At 48.2% G+C, this 24,398-nt stretch overlaps 1 protein-coding gene across 11 annotated transcripts in view; it reads left to right on the top strand.

Annotated features, from left to right (window-relative positions):
- Window positions 1-34: 34 nt before the first annotated feature.
- atp8a2 (ATPase phospholipid transporting 8A2) overlaps window positions 35-24,398 on the top strand; it is a 39,604-nt gene continuing 15,240 nt past the window's right edge. For 2 of the 11 annotated variants that reach the window (XM_058060690.1, XM_058060691.1), the window contains exons 1-25: window positions 35-307; window positions 2,562-2,669; window positions 6,814-6,991; window positions 8,993-9,092; window positions 9,568-9,666; window positions 9,745-9,790; window positions 10,009-10,049; window positions 10,592-10,665; window positions 10,774-10,971; window positions 11,058-11,169; window positions 11,233-11,401; window positions 11,497-11,624; window positions 11,693-11,770; window positions 11,839-11,927; window positions 13,396-13,440; window positions 13,554-13,629; window positions 13,793-13,981; window positions 14,054-14,103; window positions 14,176-14,245; window positions 14,314-14,398; window positions 14,484-14,623; window positions 15,482-15,620; window positions 15,686-15,750; window positions 21,438-21,610; window positions 23,071-23,254. In XM_058060690.1, coding sequence (XP_057916673.1) covers window positions 265-307; window positions 2,562-2,669; window positions 6,814-6,991; window positions 8,993-9,092; window positions 9,568-9,666; window positions 9,745-9,790; window positions 10,009-10,049; window positions 10,592-10,665; window positions 10,774-10,971; window positions 11,058-11,169; window positions 11,233-11,401; window positions 11,497-11,624; window positions 11,693-11,770; window positions 11,839-11,927; window positions 13,396-13,440; window positions 13,554-13,629; window positions 13,793-13,981; window positions 14,054-14,103; window positions 14,176-14,245; window positions 14,314-14,398; window positions 14,484-14,623; window positions 15,482-15,620; window positions 15,686-15,750; window positions 21,438-21,610; window positions 23,071-23,254 — 2,679 coding nt within the window. In that variant the 5' untranslated portion in view covers window positions 35-264. Of the gene's footprint in view, window positions 308-2,561; window positions 2,670-2,721; window positions 3,285-3,318; window positions 5,011-5,030; window positions 6,373-6,431; window positions 6,617-6,813; window positions 6,992-8,992; window positions 9,093-9,567; window positions 9,667-9,744; window positions 9,791-10,008; window positions 10,050-10,591; window positions 10,666-10,773; window positions 10,972-11,057; window positions 11,170-11,232; window positions 11,402-11,496; window positions 11,625-11,692; window positions 11,771-11,838; window positions 11,928-13,395; window positions 13,441-13,553; window positions 13,630-13,792; window positions 13,982-14,053; window positions 14,104-14,175; window positions 14,246-14,313; window positions 14,399-14,483; window positions 14,624-15,481; window positions 15,621-15,685; window positions 15,751-21,437; window positions 21,611-23,070; window positions 23,255-24,398 lie in introns of those variants that run through there. The other 9 variants (XM_058060692.1, XM_058060694.1, XM_058060695.1 and 6 more) reach the window with 9 other exon arrangements.

Genomic DNA, 24,398 nt, shown 5'->3' on the forward strand with positions numbered 1-24,398 from the left:
TGAAATACGAAAGCACACCGGAACTGGCTTGCGAAACTAACAAACAGTGTGCTTGTTTTGCTGCGTGCAGCCGCCATCCTCCTTCCATCAGCACTACCTCCACTACGTCCGCGGTCAGACGGAACATGATCCCCGGTCAAGAGCGGCAGCGCCGGCCGCCTCCCGGGGCGACCGTCCTCCTTCTCTTCCTCCTCTTCCTCCTCCTCGGCTCTGCGGGCGAGTCCTGAGCATGTCACCGCTCCCGCCTCCTCGTCCCAGCTCAAGATGTATTTCAACCGGAGGGCCAAGAAGATACACAGCGAGGGAGGTAAGATGCACATCAAAGGTTTGTTTTAAATGTCATGTGTCGCCTTCCGTTGTGTTTGCCGAGGTGTCGTAAAGCGGTTCTTTGACATCCACCAGGAGGCCCGAGGGCATGGCGGCCTTGCCGGCTGATGTGCTAAGCATACTAACGCCGAGGTCCAGCCAGGACTGCGGCATGTTTGTGTTGATGTTAGCTGGGACTGCCAAGGAGGTGCTGGTGTTCATCGGGTCTGATGACCTCACATGGGAGGTGTGGACCTGGTTTTGCTGGAAGGTCAGCTTTGGTGTTCTTGCACGGCTTCTTCTTCTCTGGTATTGACTCCTTTCCAACATGCATGCATACAGGATGACGGTTATCTGTGGAGGCAAGAGTCCAGAGACCAGATTTGTCCACCAGTTTGAGAACAGCCTATTAACCGGCGACTTAAAAGTCACATGACTGTCTAAAGAGGTACCTATATTAGTCCGATGATTTAAAAATACCTTCCATGGTTGTCATGTATACTCGGATAGGCGTTAGCTCGGGAACCAAATATGGTTCCTTGCTCTATCTAGAAGCTGTTTCCTTCATAACTAACCGTTAAGATCTTATGCTTACATAACGAAAGGTGTCTCATTAAAGGCGGCACAGGATTGTCCTGGAATGGAGCACAATGTGTTGGTCTCACCGGTGGGGGGGGGGTTTATTGAAATAGCGCGAGGCTGTTGTGTGGCTGCATGCCCATGCCGCTTGCAGCTTCCAGAAATAGAAAGCGGGACAATTTATTAGAAGAGAGGAGCGAGGAGCGTCTGCTCCGAGATTCCCATGTTTCTATGATTTTTATATCATGATTCCAGGGATGCTCCCGGGTCCTGGGTTCCGTCTATTTTAAGCACCGTGGATTTTAGCTCTGATGTTCTCATCCATTCTCTGTTCCTCATGTTCATTGGAGTGCAGTCCAAGCGTGGAGAAGCCTGCAAAAGACAGCAGCGGTGTGTCTGTAATCTCTCGGGAGCTTTGACCTCTTGATTCTCTGCTCCAATTAGCTCCGCCACGCGTTTGCCATGACGTCCGCAGCCACGACGTCCGCAGCCACGTCCAGCTGTTTGTTTTTTCTATTTCCTTTTAATTATGACGACTGTCACTTTTAGTACACGCGGTATGCAGACCTTTGACACAATGGAAGACACGGGGGTCCAAACCTTTTCTACCCAGGCCTGCATGACTGCAATGAAAAGGATGCAGTGGGGCATTATTCTATTTTTAGTACTGTTAAAAGAGGCTAAAACAAATCTAGTATACCTTTCAGTGTTTCCCACAAACTGTCCATGATGTCATCATCACATTTGCATCGTTGGTCATGATGCAAAACTCCAGCCTGGGTTTGTGTACACGAGTAAAATGTAGCTTTTTTCACGCGGCGTTAGACGTGTATTGTCCCGTTATTATGTGTTTTGGAGCGAGGGTAACAATAGCTTGAATCAAATGTAAAAAAAAAAAAAAAAAAAAAAAGCTCCAACTCTATCTGTGGCAGTCCAAATGCATTCCTGGCGAGCCACCACAAATGAATGCTTACATTGGAAACACTATCACTTGAAAAATGAGTCAAAAAGTCAAATATTTCTTGATTTTGTAATACTTTGGATGATTATAGCTTATAGTTAATACAAACTGAAACATAATCACTTTTTACTGAACATTGTAATTTATGAAAATGTAATGTATTATTAATTATGACATGGCGGAGCCTTTTTGCTGTTTTTATCGTTTTTTAGTGTCTTAACTTTTCTCCTCAATAGGCTCCAGCATACTTATGAATATTGTGAGGCCTTTATTAAAAGTGTGTGTGTGTGTGTGTGTGTTGCGGTAACGATGTCCGCCATGACCCATGATGTCAGAGTCATGTTAATTAATTTGAGCTCAATCGCAGCACTGTGCGTTTTTTTGGTTGTGTTTTATTGAGATCCACGTGCTCGGCCAACTGTCAAGCATCTGTAGTGGTTAGATAATAACACGACTGTCATGGCTGCTCAGTAACGAAACATGCCTTGGTGAGAGATAGTGAGCGCTAAGAAATGGCAGCAACTGTGTGTTTACCTCTGCCGGACACAAGGGGGCGGGCATGTGCAGTTAATGCTCCAGCTGGTCCTCCTGCAAGCATCCTTTTATGGTTTTCCCGCGCACACGAACGCATCATGCAGTGATTTGAAATATGTGCTGTATGTGTACATTTACTTATTGTCTTGTTGTGTGTTGTTTTCTCCCACCGGGGCCGCAGAGCAGTTAGTGTTGACCACCCTTAGGCAGGACGCTTCCGAACCTCAGGACCCGAGCCGGGGTGCCGGTGCCGCCATGCGCGCCCGCCTCCCAGACAGGTTTGACAAAAGTGAGTCTTGCTCCAGTTGGATTTGGATGACGTCCTTGTTTTTGTTTTTTCTTGGCCCCCCGAAAGGTGCATGTGCGCATCCGGCTAGGAGTAGATGTCACGCCAACCCCCGGCCCTCAAGAGCCGCAACGCCTGGCGACTAAAAAGTATTTTCGGTCTGAAAATTGGCGGCTCCTCGGGGCCTGGAGTGATGATTGCTGGGTTCAGACCTTCTCACTGCATGAGCTTGTAGGTCGTGAGATGACGAGGTGTGCACATAATCACTAGCATGCATGCTTTAGCACACATGCATGTGAATATGCATGTTTATGAGTGCATTGTATGTGCGTATACATACATGTTATGTGTGTGTCTTGGAAGTCTGCTTCGTAGGATTACGAGTGCGTGGCTTAGCCAAGTTGCAGAGCAGACATGGAGGGGATTACCGTGCTTGCTCACTTGGCCCGTAAGAGGCTTTCTCGCCTTCCTCTCCTGCACCATGACAGCGGCAAATGGACCGCCCCGCAAGCCTGGACACCGGGTCGGACTGAAACGGCACATAAGTGGGCACTGCCGGTGTCTCCTAGGATACCAGGATGGGACCTAAGGGTCATCCGGGCAGGCGGCGCTCCATTGGTAATGCTTTCCTGACCGCGTGGTTGGCTGGATGGGGGTGTTTGTTTACAGTGGACCCGTGGATGTGTTCCCATCGCCTGTAGGACATAATGGAAGTACACACCTGAGACTTTTGGTCACGCTACAGGCGAGGTTTTAAGTCACATGACGACTTTGGAATTAGTTGCCTTTGCAGTTCTTTGGTCATCATCACACCAAAAAGCTAAAGTAAAAGCAAAATGGCTGACTGGTTAGTTAGCACGACCTCTCATGTCATTTTTTGTTCAAGTCCCACAAAGAGAATGAATCTGTTCCAGGGTCAAACTGTGGCCATCATGACATTTTTACCCGTACATGCAATGATGGCGAGTCATGCAAGTGTAAAAAGAAGTTAATGATAGATTAGCTGCCATGACAGCTGCGTGTCTTGTGTGATGTTGTGTGTTTTGATGGGATGTTGGAGGTTCTCCAATGTTTTGATTGATGAAGGCGGCTCCGGAATTATGTCAACAATTTCCATGACCTTGCAATGAATGTCCAGGCAGGACGAAGATGTCAATTGGAATGTGGAAGGAGTGTTTCTTTCTGGTGGAGGTTCCACGCTGCGTGCTGTTCTCCTCAAGGCAATTGACATCATGGCAGGGTGTTGGCCGCTGCTTTGACAGCTGTTGTTCATTGCAGCTTTGCACCCGCAAACGCGATTTTCCTCCAGTATTGGTTGCATGGAAGACTGGGAAGACCGCCGTGTCCGGTGTTCTCGTGAAACGTGCTGCGCCGCGCCGTTATTGTGTAAGAACGCTGATGAATTATGCAGCCCGCCTCGCTCCATTATTGAGCAGCCTCGCTTGCGTTTTTAACCGTGAAAGTGTTGACATCGTGCCAGGGCACCTTGAGACGTGCTAACGCTATCCTTGATGGAGTATTATCATCCCACGTATAAATCTCATACACATCCGCATAACACAAATACATTCTCATAGTAAATAATTAGTCATTCTAATTGACAACAGAATACTATTAGAAGAGAAGACTTGGAATTAAATGTCTTTTTTCTGAACAGTGTAACACGGCGAGTTCAAAAGTCGCCGACAAGAAAAGTCATCATCATCATCATCCTCCTGTGCACTCAAACCACTAAAGTCGTCTCCTTCAGTGTTGGAATTGAACAACCTGATAATGTGATTGCTTTGTCACACACTTTATCAGCCTCTCTCGGTCTGGAGGCTAACGAGCGCCTCTGCTGTTCTCCTCATCACATCCAGCCTTTCCGATATTCACATCTAACACAGGAAATACGCCTTTCAGTTTGTTTTTTTTGTTGTCGTGAGCACTTAAGGCACAGTAATGCTAATGCTAATGCACTGGTTTAGCCCCAGTTGCTGGTTTGCAGTGTCTTCATGTGGTGTTTGCCGAGGGATGGAGGAGCCTCACCTAGGGACGAAGGTCATCGGAACCCTCTTACCTTGTGACCTGGCCGTGCTGTGTTGGCGTTTATTTCCGGTGTTTGACTGGAGTACCAGATTGGGGGGGGGGGCGGGGGCATCTATTCCATCATAGCTGAGTAACAGAGGCATTGATCCGCTCCCAAACGATCCAGAGCCAAAGTGGGCTGCTGCTGAGAAAAACATTATTGATCCAAAAGGTGGAGTGGCGGCTGTAACAAATGCCGGTTGTAAATGGGACAACACGGACGGCACGCTACGTCGGAGGAAGTGAAAGCAAGGGAAAATGAGCCGGAAAAGAGCGAGTATGCATTCCACTTGACTAACTGTGACCTTGTCCGTTGCTGTCTTGATTTAACCCCGCTGCCATTTGCTCTGTGGACTGTTGTGAGAGTCCTGATTGTGACTTACGGCTCGGCCAGGCACTAGCCTGCCCCCCCGCTCCCCTCATCTGATAGGACACTTATTATCATTTGGCTTGGACGGACTTTGACTCCTTCGCCGTCATAGCATGTGGATCATACAGCACTACACTTCATTCTTTCTATATAGCATATATAGCCTAAATAGTATGTTTATATATCCCAGTCGTCACCAGGTGAACGCCAGTCAGGAACTCAATCTGCCTGACTGGGCCCAGACTTTTATTAGATTGTAAATAATGTATGCCCCCTGCCTGTTGTGTTGGCTTACACTGACAGACAGCATCTCAAAGAGGAGGCCGCGACCCGTTAGCGATGAAAGCAATACACTGGATGTGATTACAGTACTGAGAAAACAAATCACCAAAGCCAACCACTTAACGTTGCGCCGCTTGTCAGTTGCTGTACTTTCACTTTTACTTTACTGCAGGATTCTAAAAAGCAGATGGAAAAACGGCAGATTACTAATTATGCTCATCTTAATTCACGGGCCTGCCTTCCAGCTTTTGGATACCTTTTCACAAAATGAAGCATTGATGTTTATTTGTCTTTAAAGCTTTACAGAATAAAATAATTAAAAGTGTGCATTTTGGCAAATGACTGTTAAACTGTAAAAGAAACTTCTGAAAAACAACACTACGGCACACAAACAAAACTAGCTAACATTTACTACTAGTAAATGAATGACGTCATGCGCTGATTTCCTCCAATGACGCATCAACTGTCAGTGGCCAGCCAATGACAGCGCAGGAAGGCGGGACTTAAACCGGAACTGGCAGTTCAAATGCACAAAGTAGCTTTACTAACAACAATAATGGCTAATAGTTAACCCAAATTACCCGAAATAAAGCAATATTTACTACTTTTGTGTCACGATCACTTTACTTCCGTTGCTACATCTGAGTTTGCGTTTGTTCCACTATGGCGACTGTCACTTTAAAAAAAAAAAAAAAAAAAAAGCGGAGCCCCTGCTTTGCCTCCTCCCACCTCCTACTAGTGGAGGATGTCCATATGGCTTCCTCTTGTTGTCTGGGCTGCCTGCAACAGCGCGCCATCAATTGAGAGGGAGGAGACTGTCCTCATTTACGGCGAAGAAGAACACGAAGAGGAGAGCTCTCCCGATGGGGCGGTCGGCCAGATGACCCGGCGACGGAGCTTGAGGGGCAAACATCTTTGGACCGCGATCCGGACTTCGAGAGTCTGCTCGGGCGTGCTGTCGCCGCTGCGTCCGTCCTCGTCCCGCAGGTCCGCCAAAACGTTACCGGCGTGCAGTAGTTGAGTAAAAGGCGTGCGTGTCGGAGTTGGTGTTGGTGTGAGTTGTGTTAGGGTGGCGTGCGTGGAGGCTGAAGGAGCGATGCGAAGGCGGAGGTGGATCGTTGCATCCTCTCTGACTTGTCCGGGTTCGATCTACCTGTGCTGCTCGGAGTGGGCCTGCCGTGTTTGTTGGCCGTAGTGCATCCCTCAGCACATCCATTATCAGCCAGAAAGGGTGGGTGGTGTCTGGGTGTGGGGTTCCCGTGGGTGTGTGTGCGTTGACAACTTCCATGAAGCACAGCACACACACACACACAGACACACACAGACTGATGCTAAATGGGTCGCCCTGTCTTGTCTTGAACTGTCCCCCCCTCTGTGTCACCCCCCATCATCACCCCCCCCATTGCCTCCTTACTGGCACTCACCCAGCCTCGCCTCTCTCTCATCAATCCAACGGTGCAGGACCCGCTTGCTCGTCCGCCGGCTACCACAAGGCAGATGATGAGATGTCCGGGACCACGTCGCAGGCGGAGCCCATAGACGCCACGGCACGGACGGTGCTGCTCAACCGGCCCCAGACCACCAAGTTCTGCGACAACCACGTCAGGTAGACCTTCCTTGGTTCTTCCCGTAGTCGGTGCACTTTTGCTGGATGTCGGCGTGCCGCTTCCGTTTGCTCTCTACTGCTTTGACATCATGGCGGTCACGTTGAAGGCCATGCTGTTTGTTGGTACTTGGTTGGTACTGTTTTCCTACACTTTTCCTTAACTAAAGCAATCTTTTTGAACGTGTTTAACAAAAAGACCTCATCATGGCCAAAGCCTGGAGATAAGACTGTAATAACTCATCCATTAAGTGATTATTTGCAGCCGGCGCAGCCGTCCCAAAGGTGAGGCTCAAAGTGTACCACCGCGGTTTGAAAACTGCTTGCCTTGACTAAACTTCACATGCCGCGTAAATCAAAGCACGCCGGTTTAAAGAGGAAGTTACGTGGGATTCTTTTAGGCCGTCTTCAAGGCCGCCATGGAAACCTTTTGAAAAGCTAACCTCTGGTTTGTGTTTCCACTGCGACGTGCGGAGGCGGAGGTGGGGGGGGGTTGATAGCGCCACCAGGACGTCAGCGGTGTGACAGCGTCGGAGCGTGACTCCCTCTTCCATTTCAATGAACGCCATTTGCACAGAGGAAGTTGTTTTCATCTTTGTTGTCTTATTTGTTGGTTTGCTAGCAAAATCACGCTAAAGATGCATCATCGTAAATATGGTTGGTGGGGGTGGGGGGGTGTTTGTGCAGATACGGATAAAGGTCTATTCAGCTGTGCTGTATTTGTTATGATTGCACTCACAGGCTTGTAATCTACCTGTGGTGTCGGTTTGGTGTGAGGTGGGCGGTGCATAACGTCGATCTAATTTGCATAACTGGAGAGTGGAGATTTGGGGAAATTGTGGACGGGAAAACTCAGCTTTCTGGTTTGTGTCATGAGAACATTATCATGGAGGATGTTCAGGTCTCATGAAGACCCCCTCATGGTCCTTCAGGGACTCGTGCGGGTGCACATCTGCCATTACCGATGGCAGATGTTATTGTTAGTATTTTTTCCCTCGTGTTTCAGCCGGGCTAACGACATTACGGCGCTCCCTGGCTGATTGGATCGGATGACGCGAGCTGCGTTTTCAGCGCTCCGTGATTGGAGCTCGCTGCTCTTCCTCGATCTCTTTTGCTTTCTGTTTTGAAGCTATTGATTTCTGCCAGATTAAAGCCTCGTATTTTCCGAGCCCGGCGCTCCTTCAGCCGTCCGCCGTGTCCATAATTCACTGTCGCTACAGTCGCTTTTTATGTGCATTAGCGCTGCCGCTCAACTGCACTCACTTTTATCGAAGTCGCCAGCTCCTCCTGCGGCAACAGGCACTCGTCTCCTCTTTCTCCTCCTTGTCCTCCTCGCTCTGAGCTCCCTCGCTCGGAAGAAGGAAGGCTATTTCCTACAAAAACAGAATCCATCAGCAGGGGATCGTCACTCCTGCAGCTAGCAGCTGTTCACACCCTTTAGAATGTCCAACATCTGTGGAGTGACAGATCATGTGACCGGCTCTATTCCCTTAACGGACCGTAGCGCTATGCTAGGTAGCCCAAAACTGGAAGGGCTGAAACTTCACAACGGAATCGTACCAAACTGAAGGGAATGTACTGCTTAATGGACACAGGGCTTTAGTGCCTTTTTCCTTTTAGTACACACACACACACACACACACACACACACACACACACACACACACACACACACACACACACACACATGTGCAGCGTCCATTAAACAATGGCAGCTACCTGTCCACTCCACAGGCAGATCCTTTTTAGGCCATCTTAAAAGCTCCTGCCAGTCGATACGCTCGTCTGATCAATGCGCTTGATTGAAGTCGTCAAAGTTTCTGCAGCTTCCCGTTTTTGCTAAATGTAGCTTCTAGGATTCTAAATCCTAAGATGCAGCCCACGGAGGCTTAGTTCTGCCTCTGCGGGGGCCATTTTTTTTAAATGAAAGTATGATTTAAAAAGCAGGAAAGCGCTTGTTTTACTTACCGAGCCGCTGTGACTCTGCCCGCCATTTCCCTGCAGCACCACCAAGTATGGCGTCCTCACCTTCCTTCCCCGCTTCCTGTACGAGCAGATCAGGAGGGCCGCCAACGCCTTCTTCCTCTTCATCGCACTCATGCAGGTAACCGACAATGACATGTCAATGTGCCACTGATAGATTGCAGTCCTGTGGGAAATATCATGAAATGTACACAAAGTCGGTAGAGAAGTGCTGACACGTTCCTTCTAGACGTGTTGTCAGACTTCATGGACTACAAGGATGGATATGGATTGATATCAGGGTCAGAAGGACTAGAACTAATTTGGATTTGATCGACTGTACCTGTTCTCATCAAATATTACTACCGCTACTACAACATGAGTACTATCTGGAGAGGACAGAGCAGAGGAAGCCACCTGGTGTGGCCCAGCAAGGTGCACTGTATTCGGGCACATGCTCCGAGCAGTCGGTGTGCCTCCATGGAGGTCCCTGGCAAAACCTTTGCACTTTTCAAACTCCACAACGCTGGCGTTTCCGGTGCATTTGCTACAATTGGCAGGCTAAATGACTTCCTCAGAAAGTGAATGTTTCGTTAACGGCTGTTATCCCCCGTCAGCAAATCCCCGACGTGTCACCGACGGGCCGCTACACCACGCTGGTCCCGCTCATTTTCATCCTCACCGTGGCGGGCATCAAGGAGATCATTGAGGACTACGTGAGTAGCACAGGACATCCTTTATTTGTATTATTTTGAAGAGGTGTGGCTCTCATGCAACATCTTCTTCCCTCACAGAAACGACATAAAGCGGACAACACGGTCAACAACAAGAAGACGACAGGTATCTGCTACTGTGTTGGTGCATTAGCATCCACTCTGTCTGCTCTTTCACTGGCTTGGACGTCAGCGTGGTTTTGTCTTCCCGTCACGGCCGAGTGCGAGGCTGTCGACGGTGGCTCATTACGCCGCCGCCGCCGCCGCAGACGCTTTGCGATGAATACTGTATGAGAGATCCTCTATGGGCCGACTGACAGCTGCTGTTCTTCTCCTGTCTGGCAGTGCTGCGGAGCGGAGCCTGGCAGACCGTCGTGTGGAAACAGGTAGCGTCACTCGGTCGTTTGTATCGGAAAGGACCCGGAGCTAGCATGTGGCGTTTATTTCCCTGTGGTTCAAACACAGCGTGGGGGGGACAGTTTGTAAGATCCTCCTCCTGGGGGCCACATTTGAAAAAGGATATTATTTATTTTTTGTATATATTATCAGTTCAAGGCTTTGTCATACCTTCAAATGTTAGCCACGCATAAACCCTCGTCAAAGATCCTCAACAAGGCCGAGGGCCTCCAGTTGAACAACCCCGCTTTAGAGCATTGCACACACAAAGGAGGCGGCGCTAAATGTTGCACACCGATGCAATGTTTGTCATTTTAAACAAAGTTGATGTTAGCTTGTGCTCATTTTCTTGTGTTTGTGCTTATCATTGCTTTTTTTTTTGTTTTAGTCCAATTAAAAGACTCGAAGCTGCGCTTGCTGTCACTTTAAGTCACGTCATCTTGGCTGCTCACTAATTTCTTTTTCTCTGTCTATCCCCCCCCCCCTCCTTAACACCCATCTGCCCCCATGCTGTTGCACCGCTGACCACAAGGTGGCAGTAGGAGACATAGTAAAGGTGACCAATGGCCGGCACCTCCCGGCCGACATGGTCATTGTGTCATCCAGGTCAGACGTTTGAATGTTTGTCAGTAAATAGAATCATGTGTCTTCATGTCATTACGTGTGTTTAAATAAAGTTTATTCATCGACTGACTCGACTCTCGTCTTCCACAGCGAACCACAAGCAATGTGCTACACGGAGACCTCAAACCTGGATGGTGAAACCAACCTGAAGATCCGACAGGGTCTTTCCCTCACCGCGGGCTTCCAGACCCTGGAGGATTTGATGGCCTTGTCTGGTCGGTTGGAGTGTGAAGGTCCAAACAGACACCTGTACGACTTCACCGGGACCCTGAGGCTGGAGAACCAAAAGTAAGAATCTCCTCATCGCTGGTGCACTACTTGACTTCAACCAGAAGAGGCGCTGTTCATTCCAAAGCACGGCTTCTTCTCCTCAGTCCTGCTCCTCTAGGTCCAGACCAGGTCCTGCTGCGTGGAGCTCAGATCCGGAACACGCAGTGGGTGGTGGGAATTGTGGTCTACACCGGCCATGACTCCAAACTCATGCAGGTACTCACCAACCTTTTTTTATTGTCCAACTCCAAGACCTGAATGACTTTTCTCCCTCACAAGAACTCCACCAAGGCGCCGCTGAAGCGCTCCAATGTGGAGCGGGTCACCAACATGCAGATCCTGGTCCTGCTCGGCATCCTCCTGGTCATGGCCTTGATCAGCTCCGTGGGCGCCGCCATCTGGAACAGACAGCACACAGACGTTTCCTGCTGGTACCTCTCACGTGTTGGTGAGAGAACACCTGCGCACCCACGCGCACCCATGCACCCACACCCCACCCACTTTGCATCCTCCTGACAAGAAACCAAACCATGTTTTGTGCAGGCGACATCTCTGCCAACTTTGCCTACAACCTGCTGACGTTCATCATCTTGTACAACAACCTGATCCCCATCAGCCTGCTGGTCACCCTGGAGGTGGTCAAGTTCACGCAGGCCCTCTTCATCAACTGGGTACGCAGCATTTGACGCAATATCTGCATGAACGTGTGCTGTGCAATCATGCTGGATGTCCGTACCAGGATATGGAGATGTACTACGCCGAGACGGACACGCCAGCCATGGCTCGAACGTCCAACCTGAACGAGGAGCTGGGCCAGGTATCTTCACTCATGACGCGGCTTTATTGTCCTTTTAAACGTTTTGAACTCTGCTGGTGTCCACGCAGGTCAAATATCTCTTCTCTGACAAGACGGGCACCCTCACCTGTAACGTCATGCACTTTAAGAAGTGTACCATCGCAGGAATCACCTACGGGTAAGTCCCCTTTTTTATAAAACTGTCCCCTTACTTACATCAGGTGTGTCCAAAGTATGGCCCAGGGGCCGTTTGTAGCCCGCAGATTGACTTTATTGGGGAATATTCAATACATAAAGTAGCAGCGGAGATAACAACACTTCAGGTTGTTTGTTTCTTTATGTCACAAGCACCTGTCTGTGCTTTTGGTGGGGGGGGGGGGCACACGGCCCCCACTGCTCGTTACGCAATATATGCTCTCATGTCAAATGTATGGGAAACATTGTATGAAATGGAACACTGGAAAGTTACATTCAAAGGAGAAAACGTTGAAATATTCCTTGTTTGAATAACCTACCATGTACACAATAATAATAAATTAATAACAATAATAATAATAACAATAATAACAATAACAATAATAATAAATTAATTAATAATAATAATAATAATAATAATAATAATAATAATAATAATTTCGTATGTTTGAACAGAAGTAGAATAATACTGAGCTCCTTTAATCCTACCCAATCGTAAAAAAATAGCCACATCAATAATTAATATTAACCATGAATGAATACACAAAGGGCTGGAGGAGTGGTTAGCGCGCAGGCCTCACAGCTAAGAGACCCGAGTTTGATTCCACCCTCAAATTGTCCATAGGTATGAATGTGAGTGTGAATGGTTGTTTGTCTATATGTGCCCTGTGATTGGCTGACGACCAATCCCGGGTGTACCCCGCCTCTCCCTTTTAAAAAAAAAACAGCTGGGATAGGCTCCAGCACCCCCGCGACCCTCGTGAGGAAAAAGCGGTAGAAAATGAAATGAAATGAAATGAATACACAAAGGACTGCACGAGTGGTTAGCGCGCAGGCCTCACAGCTAGGAGACCCCAGTTCAATTCCACCCTCAAATTGTCCATAGGTATGAATGTGAGTGTGAATGGTTGTTTGTCTATATGTGCCCTGTGATTGGCTGACGACCAGTCCAGAGTGTACCCCGCCTCTCCCTTTAAAAAAAACAGCTGGGATAGGCTCCAGCACCCCCGCGACCCTCGTGAGGATAAGCAGTAGAAAATGAATGAATGAATAACTTCTTCAATACAATGATGGAATAATGAAAGATATTTAACAGTAGCTCATATTGATTTAGACCAAAGTCAGCTGGGATAGGCTCCAGCACGCCTTCGGAACCGAACGAGGATAAGCGGCATAGAAAATGAACGGATGGATAACAGAAATGATCAAAGTGGCCCCACGTCTGTTCACGTTTCTTGACGCGGACACAGTTTGGACACCCCTGAAGTACTCTTTCGTGATCCTCCAACCTCCTAATGAAGACTAATACCCGACTCCGACTGCTCGTTAGTCCGCCCTTCCTCCTTTGGTGACTCCGCCCGTTCATTTAAGTCTGGCATGCTCTGATCAGATGAACTAATCAACTCACCAAACGATTCCTTTTGCAAACCCGACCTCCTCCGTGACGGCAGCCACTTCCCTGATCTTGACTGTGATCGGTCCATGGAGGACTTCAGGTGAGCGCGCCGTCATCGCCGAGTTCTCCTCTTCTTCTCTTCTGCATGATGTGGTTCTTCTTAAAGAACCAAAAACCCATCAAATGACATCCACACTCCTTTTCATCTCACAGCAACCTGCCGTCCAACAGCCACAACTCCACAGAGTTTGATGACCCCACTCTCATCCAGAACATCGAGAAAGGCCACGTAGGTGTCGCCGATGGGTGCAGATTTACTTTCTATCTGTTATTTCCTCACATGTGTTCTTGATGAAGAAGTGTCCATCATCTGTCTTTATTCTTCCACATTCTTTATTAAAACCTCTAATATGAATTGAATATGTAATTATATTTAATTATTTTGTGTCCAGGCCACGGCTCCTCACATCTGCGAGTTCCTGACCATGATGGCGGTGTGCCACACGGTGGTGCCAGAGCGAGAGGACGACCAGCTGGTCTACCAGGCCTCCTCGCCAGACGAGGGCGCTCTGGTCAAAGGCGCCAAAGGTCTGGGCTTCGTGTTCACCGCCAGGACGCCGCATTCCGTCATCATCGACGCCGTGAGTCTTGGACGCACGCTCGTCGGGATGTGGCCTCCTGACCTTCTGACGTTTTCTTGTTGTGTTCTCCAGAGAGGGAAGGAGTTGACCTACGAGCTGCTAAACGTTTTGGAGTTTTCCAGGTACTCGTGTCTGTTCTGGATTACTCCGAAAAGTACCTCCAAATTTCTGTAATGATACTTTATTTTTCCCAGCAACCGCAAACGCATGTCGGTGGTGGTGCGGACCCCCAACGGGAGGCTCCGCCTTTACTGCAAAGGCGCGGTATGTTCCTGTCATTGTCAGCCATGTTGGTTGTAGTCAAAGAAAAACACGTATGTTCTTTTGTCCAGGATAACGTCATATTTGAGCGTCTGACCGCGGACTCCCAGTACAAAGACCTGACTGTCGCTCACCTGGAGCAGTTTGCCACCGAAGGTCAGAGAATGTCGGAATTAGGAGCGTTTTTTTTTTTTTTTTGTCTTACTGAGCCGTCTGGATTCCATCCTTTCACCCCATCCAGGCTTGAGGACTTTGTGCTTCGCCTATGTGGACTTGGAGGAAGACGCCTATCAGGAGTGGTTGAAGGAGTACAACAGGGTCAGCACCGTGCTCAAGGACAGAGCTCAGAAACTGGAGGAGTGTTACGAGCAGCTGGAAAAGGTCGGTTGTAAAGATGGTGGCGTTTGGGTGATATGAGAGAAAGATATTTATTTCATTTCACACCATCATGCATCGAGAGGCCCCCGGAGTCGTATTTAGCGACTCTATCTATTCGTAAAGCGGATTATTTGTGTCCAAACCTTTTCCCCATACATAACAAATACATGAATGCATGTGGCGCGTCCCAAAATGTCCAGCAGGTGGCAGTATTGGTCCATTGTTGCCGCTCTGTGCTGCACTTGTTGAAACTTGTTGGAGGTGAGAAGACTGAAGAGGGTCGTGTGTGTGTGTTGAGGGGGGGTGGGTGGGGTGGGGGGTTCAAAAGAGGAAGCAGGAGCAGAAGGGGCGCTCAGACCGTGAGACCACAAGTTAATTACCCAACACCAGCCTGCCAAAAAAACCTCTCAAAAAACGTGGGAGCCAACAACGCGGCAGTGTTAGCTTGCGCGTCTGCGGGCGTCTGCGGGCGTCTGCGGGGGAGTGTTTGTGTGCGCATGTGAGTGCGTCTAATAAGCGTACATGTGCGTTTAATCGGCCAGCTAATTAAAAGCAAAGAGAGCAGGGCGCTGAGGGGGCGTGTCCCAGGCTGGCTTCTTGGCACCGAGTCACGAGTCCGACACAGCCGCCATCGGGCCTCATCCTCCTAATTGGAAGTGAATGATGATGTTGGTGTGAAGGAGCCCCCACGCACGGCCTGGCCCACTGACTTCCTACCTGGAGAAGAAATACAAAAGTATTGGGACACAGGCAGGAAGTGGACCCTGTCCATCCCCTTGTGTTCTGATACATTTTCTGATTCTGTAAAGATGATAAATGATGTCAAATTCTAACAAAAAAAATGTTTACGTACACGAACAGAACCTGATGCTGTTGGGGGCCACCGCCATCGAGGACCGCCTCCAGGCCGGCGTCCCCGAAACCATCGCCACACTAATGAGAGCTGACATCAAGATCTGGGTCCTCACCGGAGACAAGCAGGAGACGGCCATCAACATCGGTGAGGGCAAACGGCAGCGCTGAGCGTGTGTCTTTGTGACCTTTAACCTTCAACCCCCCCGTCAGGTTACTCGTGTCGCCTGGTGACGCACGGCATGTCCCTCATCATTGTCAACGAGGACTCTCTGGATGTGAGTACAGACTCCTTTTGCTCACTTTTTTGCACCAGGAGTGTGCTTTGTGGTTGCCGTGGGAACCAGGGTGCGGTCCCCCTTCCACACTGGCGGGCGGGGCGCTTTGTGTGTCCCAGGTGCGGGTCATTAAAGTCTCTGGTGTCCCCGACGGTCCGGTGTGGGCGTGTCTGCATGGCGTCGCTGCCGATTGGCTCGGTCGGCTCAGCCGCGTCACGTGCGGCTGCTTTTATTCCCGTCGTGTTTTATTCCCGTCACACGCAAACACGTTCGATCTCCGAATGTGCAAAGCTGTACACGTTCTACATTTACACTCTTGGCACTTCCTCAAGGTTATTAGCAGATGGCCAGGGGGCGCCAACATCCGACTTTAAAGCACATTTCACATATCATGAGACGTCTTTGGTTGCGTCAATTTGATTAGTGTCAGTTAGGACGGTGGGCTAACTTGGTTTGTAGCACTCCCACGGACGCTACGCTAACATACAGTACTCCTATTTACCTATTATAGAGAACTACTGTAATTCTGTGTACTTTATTGCAAACCAAAGTGAATAGTAAAAAGGGCGTAAAATGGGAGTCGGTCCCTAAGGTTTATTCCTGCTTTATGGAAGAAAAACTTGAGTAATCCTAGAAATGTAACAGCTGACAACAGATGAAAGTGGGCTGCAAGCGTGTGGAATTTGTCATGTGACACTTACGTGGCCCTACGGTATGCACCAGTACCCGGGACGCCCTGTTGCATCCGATTCTGTCCCGTTTATCCTCATTCGGGTCGCCCGCCTATCCCAGCTGACTTTGGGTGAGAGGCGGGGTCATATTCACAAGGGTCTCAGTGGGGTGCTGGAGCCTATCCCAGCTGACTTTGGGTGAGAGGCGGGGTCATATTCACAAGGGTCTCGGGGAGGGGGAGGGGGTGCTGGAGCCTATCCCAGCTGACTTTGGGTGAGAAGCGGGGTCATATTCACAAGGGTCTGGGGGTGCTGGAGCCTATCCCAGCTGACTTTGGGTGAGAGGCAGGGTCATATTCATTCATTCATTCATTCATTCATTCATTCATTCATTCATTGTCTACCGCTTATCCTCACAAGGGTCTCAGGGGTGCTGGAGCCTATCCCAGCTGACTGGGCGAGAGGCGGGGTCATGTTCACAAGGGTCTCGGGGGTGCTGGAGCCTATCCCAGCTGACTTTGGGTGAGGGCGGGGTCCTATTCATTCATTCATTCATTTGCTACCGCTTATCCTCACAAGGGTCTCAGGGGTGCTGGAGCCTATCCCAGCTGACTGGGCGAGAGGCGGGGTCATGTTCACAAGGGTCTCGGGGGTGCTGGAGCCTATCCCAGCTGACTTTGGGTGAGGGCGGGGTCCTATTCATTCATTCATTTGCTACCGCTGATCCTCACGAGGGTCCCCGGGGTGCTGGAGCCTATCCCAGCTGACTGGGCGAGAGGCGGGGTCATGTTCACAAGGGTCTCGGGGGTGCTGGAGCCTATCCCTGCTGACTTTGGGCGAGAGGCGGGGTCCTAATCATCCAAAAATACAAATGTCTTTTGTCATTTGTCTAATGATGATAAACGTATATATTGAATACGCTTGCATGGCTTTTTCACCACAACCCACAGGGGGCGCCGCACATGTCAGCCGCCAATCAGGAGTTTGGGAGGGTTCTTAAGTGCGAAGTGGATGAAAGCAACACCTTGCTCTCACTTAACATAACTTCTGTCTTGAGGGTGTGGTGTTGGGTGGATGTGAGGAGAAACAGAACAGAAGGCCTCCTCCGGCCGTCGGTGCGGATGGAGGTGTTGGGGTGGCCACTTTGGAGCGGTCCCTCGCTACGAGGGGCGGAAGACGTGTTTGTGGGCGCAAGGGAAACTCAAGCATTCACAGACAAAAGATGGCGCAGGTGGAATCATTTCTACTTCCTGTTGGCTTCATGACCGACCCAAAACTTTTGTCATCAACCTTTCAGATGAAGTATTATCTACATCCACTATATGACCCCCCCCCCCCCCTCCCACCCCCATTTCTGCTCCACATCTCCTCCACACTGCTAAGTCCACATCTGTCAGCACCTTCTCTTTGCACAGGAAGGAAGTACACACTCGTGTGTGTGTGTGTGTGTGTGTGTGTGTGTGTGTGTGTGTGTGTGTGTGTGATGAAAGTGGGAACATGCACTTCTGATTTTTTCCTCAGCAAACGAGGGTGTTTATCCTACGGCATGTGTGTGTATGTCGTTGGTGGGCTTTCCTTTTTGGCGCACACACACACACACACACACTCCATGAATCTTGTAGCATTTCCCACAATCCCTTGTCAAGGCGCCCCCCCCACCCACAGTACTGCTCATTAATCATGTGTACACACACAAACATAGTATGTATGTAGTATGTACATAGTGTATATCCATACAGTGGATGGATGCTGTCTTGTTATGTTTATGGCCAACATATTCATCTCATACGCTCCATGCTTTCAAAGCGTGGGTGGCCTGGCCTCTTCATGTTTGCACAGATGCACACTGGATGGTGCTGGATGCTGGATGAAGGTGGTGGATGATGCTGGATGCTGGATGAAGGTGGTGGATGATGCAGACTGGATGCTGGATGATGCTGGATGCTGGTGGATGATGGTACGATCCATCCTGCACCATGCGTATGTGTGTACTTTGCAAGATGGTTCAAGGTTCCAACATCTTCACCTGCTCTTTGTCAAACCGCCTCCATGCTTGGCCCAGTTTGGGATCCTAATTTAATCCTGATAAAGTCCAGTGCACACAGTGTGTGTGTGTGTGTGTGTGTGTGTGTGTGTGCACACTCTCCTGATGCACATTAGGTCAATATTTAGTTTGGAGGAATATGAGGAAAAGCCTATTGCTATCACAATGGCCGCTGTGAAATAAGTAAGGCGGCCTTTTCCCTCCGAGGGCTCCACGAATGAGCGGTAATTTAGCATGAGAAAGGTATTTAGTCGGCCATCTTTTTCCACCCCTTCTCATGTCTGCTGTGAGTTATGATGTTATGATGTTCTGATGTTCTTGTCGTGCAAACATGACAGCAAAGTCTGAAGTGGCGTTTGAGGTCGCCTGTTGATTCCAACTTCCACATAAATAAGCATCTGTCACTTCCAGTATTAGGCTGACTTTAAAAAAAAAAAAAAAAAAAGTAATTTTCAGATATTTTTGCATGCAGGAAAATACTTTTTTGTGGTGGCGGGTTGCGGTGGGGGTCTCATTTGCATAATAGGCCATGCATGACGCATGTGCATGTCATTTTTATGGATGCCGTCTTCGACAAAAAGTGAACAAAACAGATACAAATATCGTCTGTTGCTTCTTTTTCTGTTGTTTTGGTTTGTTCTTATGTCACAAGCAAGACCGGGCCACCTGTCGGTTCTTTTAGATGGGGGAGGGGGGCACAGCAGGACCCGTTGTCGAGAAGAGCGAGCGATATGTGCTTTGCGTTAGTCTCTACAGACATCATTTGTTGCTAGTTGCACTTTACAATAAGATGCACAAAATGACAGTCGGTAATGAGGAACAAACCTTAACTACTACTATTGACTATTATTATTTCATCATTAGCCATTAGCTCCTCAGTAACGACTGTGTTTTTGTGTACTTTAGTTACTTTTTAAGAAGCAATCTAAGTTCTCAGTAAGTTGACATCTTGATCCCTCTTGCAACGTCTTCTTATTCTCTGGCAGACCAGGTGTGACGAGAGCTACATTCACAGAAAGTTCCATAATGATGCGTTTAAGGTCCATATTTGCGTCATCCATGCCTCCAGGAATAAATGAAAGCATGGGAAAGACCGCTAATGCCTTCGGCGGCGTCTTTATTATTCCGGCCGCCGTTTGGTGCAGAGTTGTGCCGCTTTTGTGTTCATTCCTGTGCAGCGAGGTGAAAAGGAGCTTGAGATCCTTATCTGTCACACATGCACGCATGTAGTCTGGCATGGAGACGCGCACGGCACGCGTGTGGAAGCGCACGCAACGAACACAACGCACGTTGCGTGCACCGGTGAGTTGCAGGACTGTGACAGGCCGCAATCTGCTTTAATCCCTTCATTATGTTTGTGTTTTCCTTTGCCGTGTTTAGTGGGGGTGGAAAGGTGAATGCAAACAGGAATTCCGGCATACAAAGAAAAACACACAGCCGCGGGCTGAGAAAACAAGAGGAAAGGGGAATATTTGGGAGGAGCTTGCGGAGGAGGAGGAGGGACAGATGTGGGGAGGGCGAAGAAAGGCCGCATTGTTCACCTAATTGTCTTGTGTGTGCCTCGGAGACGCTCTGCTTCGATGGCTCCCAGTCTGATGAAAAACATTTTTTTTCCAGTCCACTCTGAGTCGAGGTGATATTAGACTTTGTTGCTTGAGAAGCGTCACAGTGGAGCAGCACAGAAAGATTTTGTGAAGCACATTGTCGTCACCCGGCGCCCTACCGGAGTGAATTTAACAGGCCCATAACCTGCGTTAAGAGCCTGTTGCAGGATGTTTTGCACTCTTATTAAAAGCTTAAGTGGCCGAGTCAAAGTAGCGAGCTTGTTCTCGTCCTGCAGAGCTTTCGCACCTCGTCGTATGGAAATAGGGATTCGCCGTCATCCCGCCGCTGCGTTCTGTTGATGATTTGTGACTTTTGACCCGCTGCCACGCTGCGGACATCAGTGAGCTGACATCATGTCTGCAGCGATGAGCTTTATATCGCCAGACTTTATTGTGCAGCACACAGAAGCGCTGATTTGATTTTGGTCCTAAATAGCTGCGACACATGGTTTCCATTACGGGGCACCGACTCCGTGCCTTCAGCAAAGGTTCCTGTTTGGATGACCACGTTTTCACTTAGCGTGGCTTCCTGTGCGCCAAGACTTAAAAACAAGTGGACTGCAGTGTTTACATGTTTAAACAAAACATTTGTTAGTTGGACTTTTTTTTATATATTAATTCAATGTAATTGTTAGTTTTTAATCATAATAAAAACTAACAATTAATAAGATAATAAGAAATTATTACAATAATACATTTAAAAAATAAATAAATAAAATATTTTAAATTAATATGAATATTTTAAAATATTCATATTAATTCAATGTAATTGTTAGTTTTTAATCATAATAACCATAACAACAGAAATTATTACAATAATACAGTTAAAAAAATAAATAAAGAAAACCCCAACCCTCCCCACTTTTTACATGTTTGAACAAATCATTTGTTAGTTGGACTTTTTTTTTTTACAATATTCATATTAATTCAATGTAATTGTTAGTTTTTAATCATAATAATCATAACAGAAATTATTACAATAATACAGTTTAAAAAATAAATAAATAAAACCCCATCCCTCCCCACTTTTTACATGTTTGGACAAATCATTTGTTAGTTGGACTATTTTTTTTTTTACAATATTCATATTAATTCAATGTAATTGTTAGTTTTTAATCATAATAATAACCATAACAAAATAAATTATTACAATAATACAGTTAAAAAATAAATAAATAAAACCCCATCGCTCCCCACTTTTTGCGAACCCGCACAAGAAGTGTCCTGGCGGCTAAAGTAGGTGAGTTGCCATGGCAACCCCAGAGATGCTACCCTCCTCCTCAACCCCCCATCAACATGACCCCAAAGCTGCTTTCTAGTTCACGTGTTGCTTAACTTCATGTTTGGGTGTCCCGTGTCATCTCGCAGGCGACCCGCGCCACCCTGACGGCTCACTGCTCATCCTTGGGCGACTCGCTGCGGAAGGAGAACGAGCTGGCGCTGATCATCGACGGCCAGACGCTGAAGTACGCGCTGTCGTTTGAGCTGCGTCAGGCCTTCCTGGACCTGGCCTTGTCTTGCAAGGCGGTCATCTGCTGCAGGTCAGGACCGACGCCTCGCTGATGTTGTCACACGTCTTTGTGTGTTTTTCGCTTGCGATGCCGTGCCTTGCTGTGCATTGCATGTTTTCACTCACCGGCAGCTGTGATGATGAACTGGAGGTTTTCCTTGGTCTTTTACGTACGTGTTGGTGTGTTGGTGTGTTGGTGCAGGCAGGAGGAGGTCATTGACTCATTGCATTTCCAGGCCGTATCCGGATTCTGCTCTCCGAGGCCTTGCAAACAATCTCTCTCCCGTTTTTCTCTCCTTCCCTTCATTCCTCCCTCCTTGCTCAGCATCTTTAATTTAACGCAACCTGATTCCGGTAGTTTATTAGCTACAACCCAGGAAAAGTAGTCAGCGTGGCCAACATTAACAATAGCTCCATTAGCTTTAAAACACGAGATGCTGAGATACGGTCTCGCCTGTGTGTGTGTGTGTGTGTGTGTGTGTGTGTGTGTGTGTGTGTGTACATGGCTTCCAGACCGTTTGTTTATAAGAGAGAGAATGTAGCGGCTGCAGCCTTTCATCTCTCCTGTGCCACTTTTATACAATCTCAGACGCCCCGACAAGCACAAAGCGAGGGGGCGAGAGATGAGGAGATTTAAAGGCTCAGACACACACACACACACACACACGCACACACATGCACACACATGCACACACACACACTTGGGTCCAAATGTAGAAGAACTAAACTACTTACCTTTTTGTATAACAATTCTAAAAAAATATTTAAAAATCCAAAAAGATCTGCTGTGAAGGGTGGCACGGTGGTCGAGTGGTTAGCGCGCAGACCTCACAGCTAGGAGACCAGGGTTCAATTCCACCCTGGGCCATCTCTGTGTGGAGTTTGCATGCGTGGGTTTTCTCCGGTTTCCTCCCACATTCCAAAAACATGCTAGGTTAATTGGTGACTCCAAATTATCCATAGGTATGAATGTGAGTGTGAATGGTTGTTTGTCTATGTGCCCTGTGATTGGCTGGCGACCAGTCCAGGGTGTATCCCGCCTCTCGCCCAAAGACAGCTGGGATAGGCTCCAGCACCCCCGCGACCCTCGTGAGGAAAAAGCGGTAGAAAATGAATGAATGAACAAAAAGAAATCTATCTGTGTTCCATGTGTGCCAGCATTTTGACCACAAACCACAGGGGGCGCCACAGGGGGCGCCACCCGTGTCGCGTCTCGTCATCGTAGCACACCTGGCCCACCACATGATCACCCGGGTCCCCCCAAGCGGGGCATCTTGTAATGGATCCCGGCTGGCTCCTTCATTGTCTATGAAGAGACAGAACCGGTTTATTCAGACGGAGGATCATGTGTTCATCCAGGTCAAGGGGGCGGAGTCGCACCAGAGGCCGCCACACACACACACACGCACACACACACACACACACACACACACGCGCGCTTCTATTCTGCAGGTGTACCTATTCTTTTGTCTGTTAATTGCATCTGCCCAGGGTGTCCCCGCTGCAGAAGTCTGAGATCGTGGACATGGTGAAGAAGCACGTGAAGGCCATCACGCTGGCCATCGGCGACGGCGCCAACGACGTGGGCATGATCCAGACGGCTCACGTGGGCGTGGGCATCAGCGGCAACGAGGGCATGCAAGCCACCAACTCCTCCGACTACTCCATCGCGCAGGTAAAGCCCGGAATGCGAGAGCTCCTTGAGATGTTTTGATGCACGCCTGGCCGGCGAGCACGTGTCTTCAGGCCAGACACTGGATCCTTTAGCCGCTTGGAGTCCCCTGACCTTTCACCTCCCGGGACGGGGACGCCTTTAAGGAGATTTGACTGACAGGGCTCTCTCTCATGTGTCACAATGAACGTCAATCAAATGCATCACAGTTGCTTTAAACAATCGTGTAGAGCGCAGACCTCCTCCAGGGCGCCATCATTGATTGGATGAATCTTGTCATTGAACATAAGATGGCGTATTCACTGAGAAATGAAGAGAAATTTGCAGAAATATGGAAAATACCAAAAATATCACATTTACAAAATGGAATATTTTAGTAGTTAGAGCATAGAAAACCTGTTCATGACTTTATTATGACATTATTAGAGCCCTGTAGACATGAAATAACACCCCTATAGTCACCAATACACTCCAATTATTCATTGTTTACAGTGGACTGCACTGAAGAAATATGGAAAATACCAAAAATATCACATTTGCAATGAAGGATTTAATGTTGATAAATGGAATATTTTTGTAGTTAGAGCATAGAAAACCTGTTCATGGCTTTATTATGACATTATTAGAGCCCCGTAGACATGAAATAACACCCCTATAGTCACCAATACACTTATATTATTCATTGTTTACAGTGGACTGCACTGAAGAAATATGGAAAATACCAAAAATATCACATTTGCAATAAAGGATTCAATGTTGATAAATGGAATATTTTAGTAGTTAGAGCATAGAAAACCTGTTCATGACTTTATTATGACATTATTAGAGCCCTGTAGACATGAAATAACACCCCTATAGTCACCAATACACTCCTATTATTCATTGTTTACAGCGGACTGCACTATTTTGGGGGGGGGGGGGGGGGGTCTGTGTTTTGTCAGTTTATGCCCATAGACTAGATGTGACGGACTAGATAGGACAGCTGTTCAAGGAGCTGGATGAACGAAAGCATTCACAGACGAGATGAGCTTAATGTAATCACTAATTGCTGTCGTTATCTGGCCCGTCCCACAAACGGCATCGTGTCGCTTTCCACTGGCGTTGATCTGGCAGCCTTGGGGGCCAGTGTTGCGCAATCTCCCTTATC

The sequence above is a fragment of the Doryrhamphus excisus genome, chromosome 21, assembly GCF_030265055.1.
Source record: "Doryrhamphus excisus isolate RoL2022-K1 chromosome 21, RoL_Dexc_1.0, whole genome shotgun sequence".
Taxonomy (NCBI): Eukaryota; Metazoa; Chordata; class Actinopteri; order Syngnathiformes; family Syngnathidae; genus Doryrhamphus; species Doryrhamphus excisus.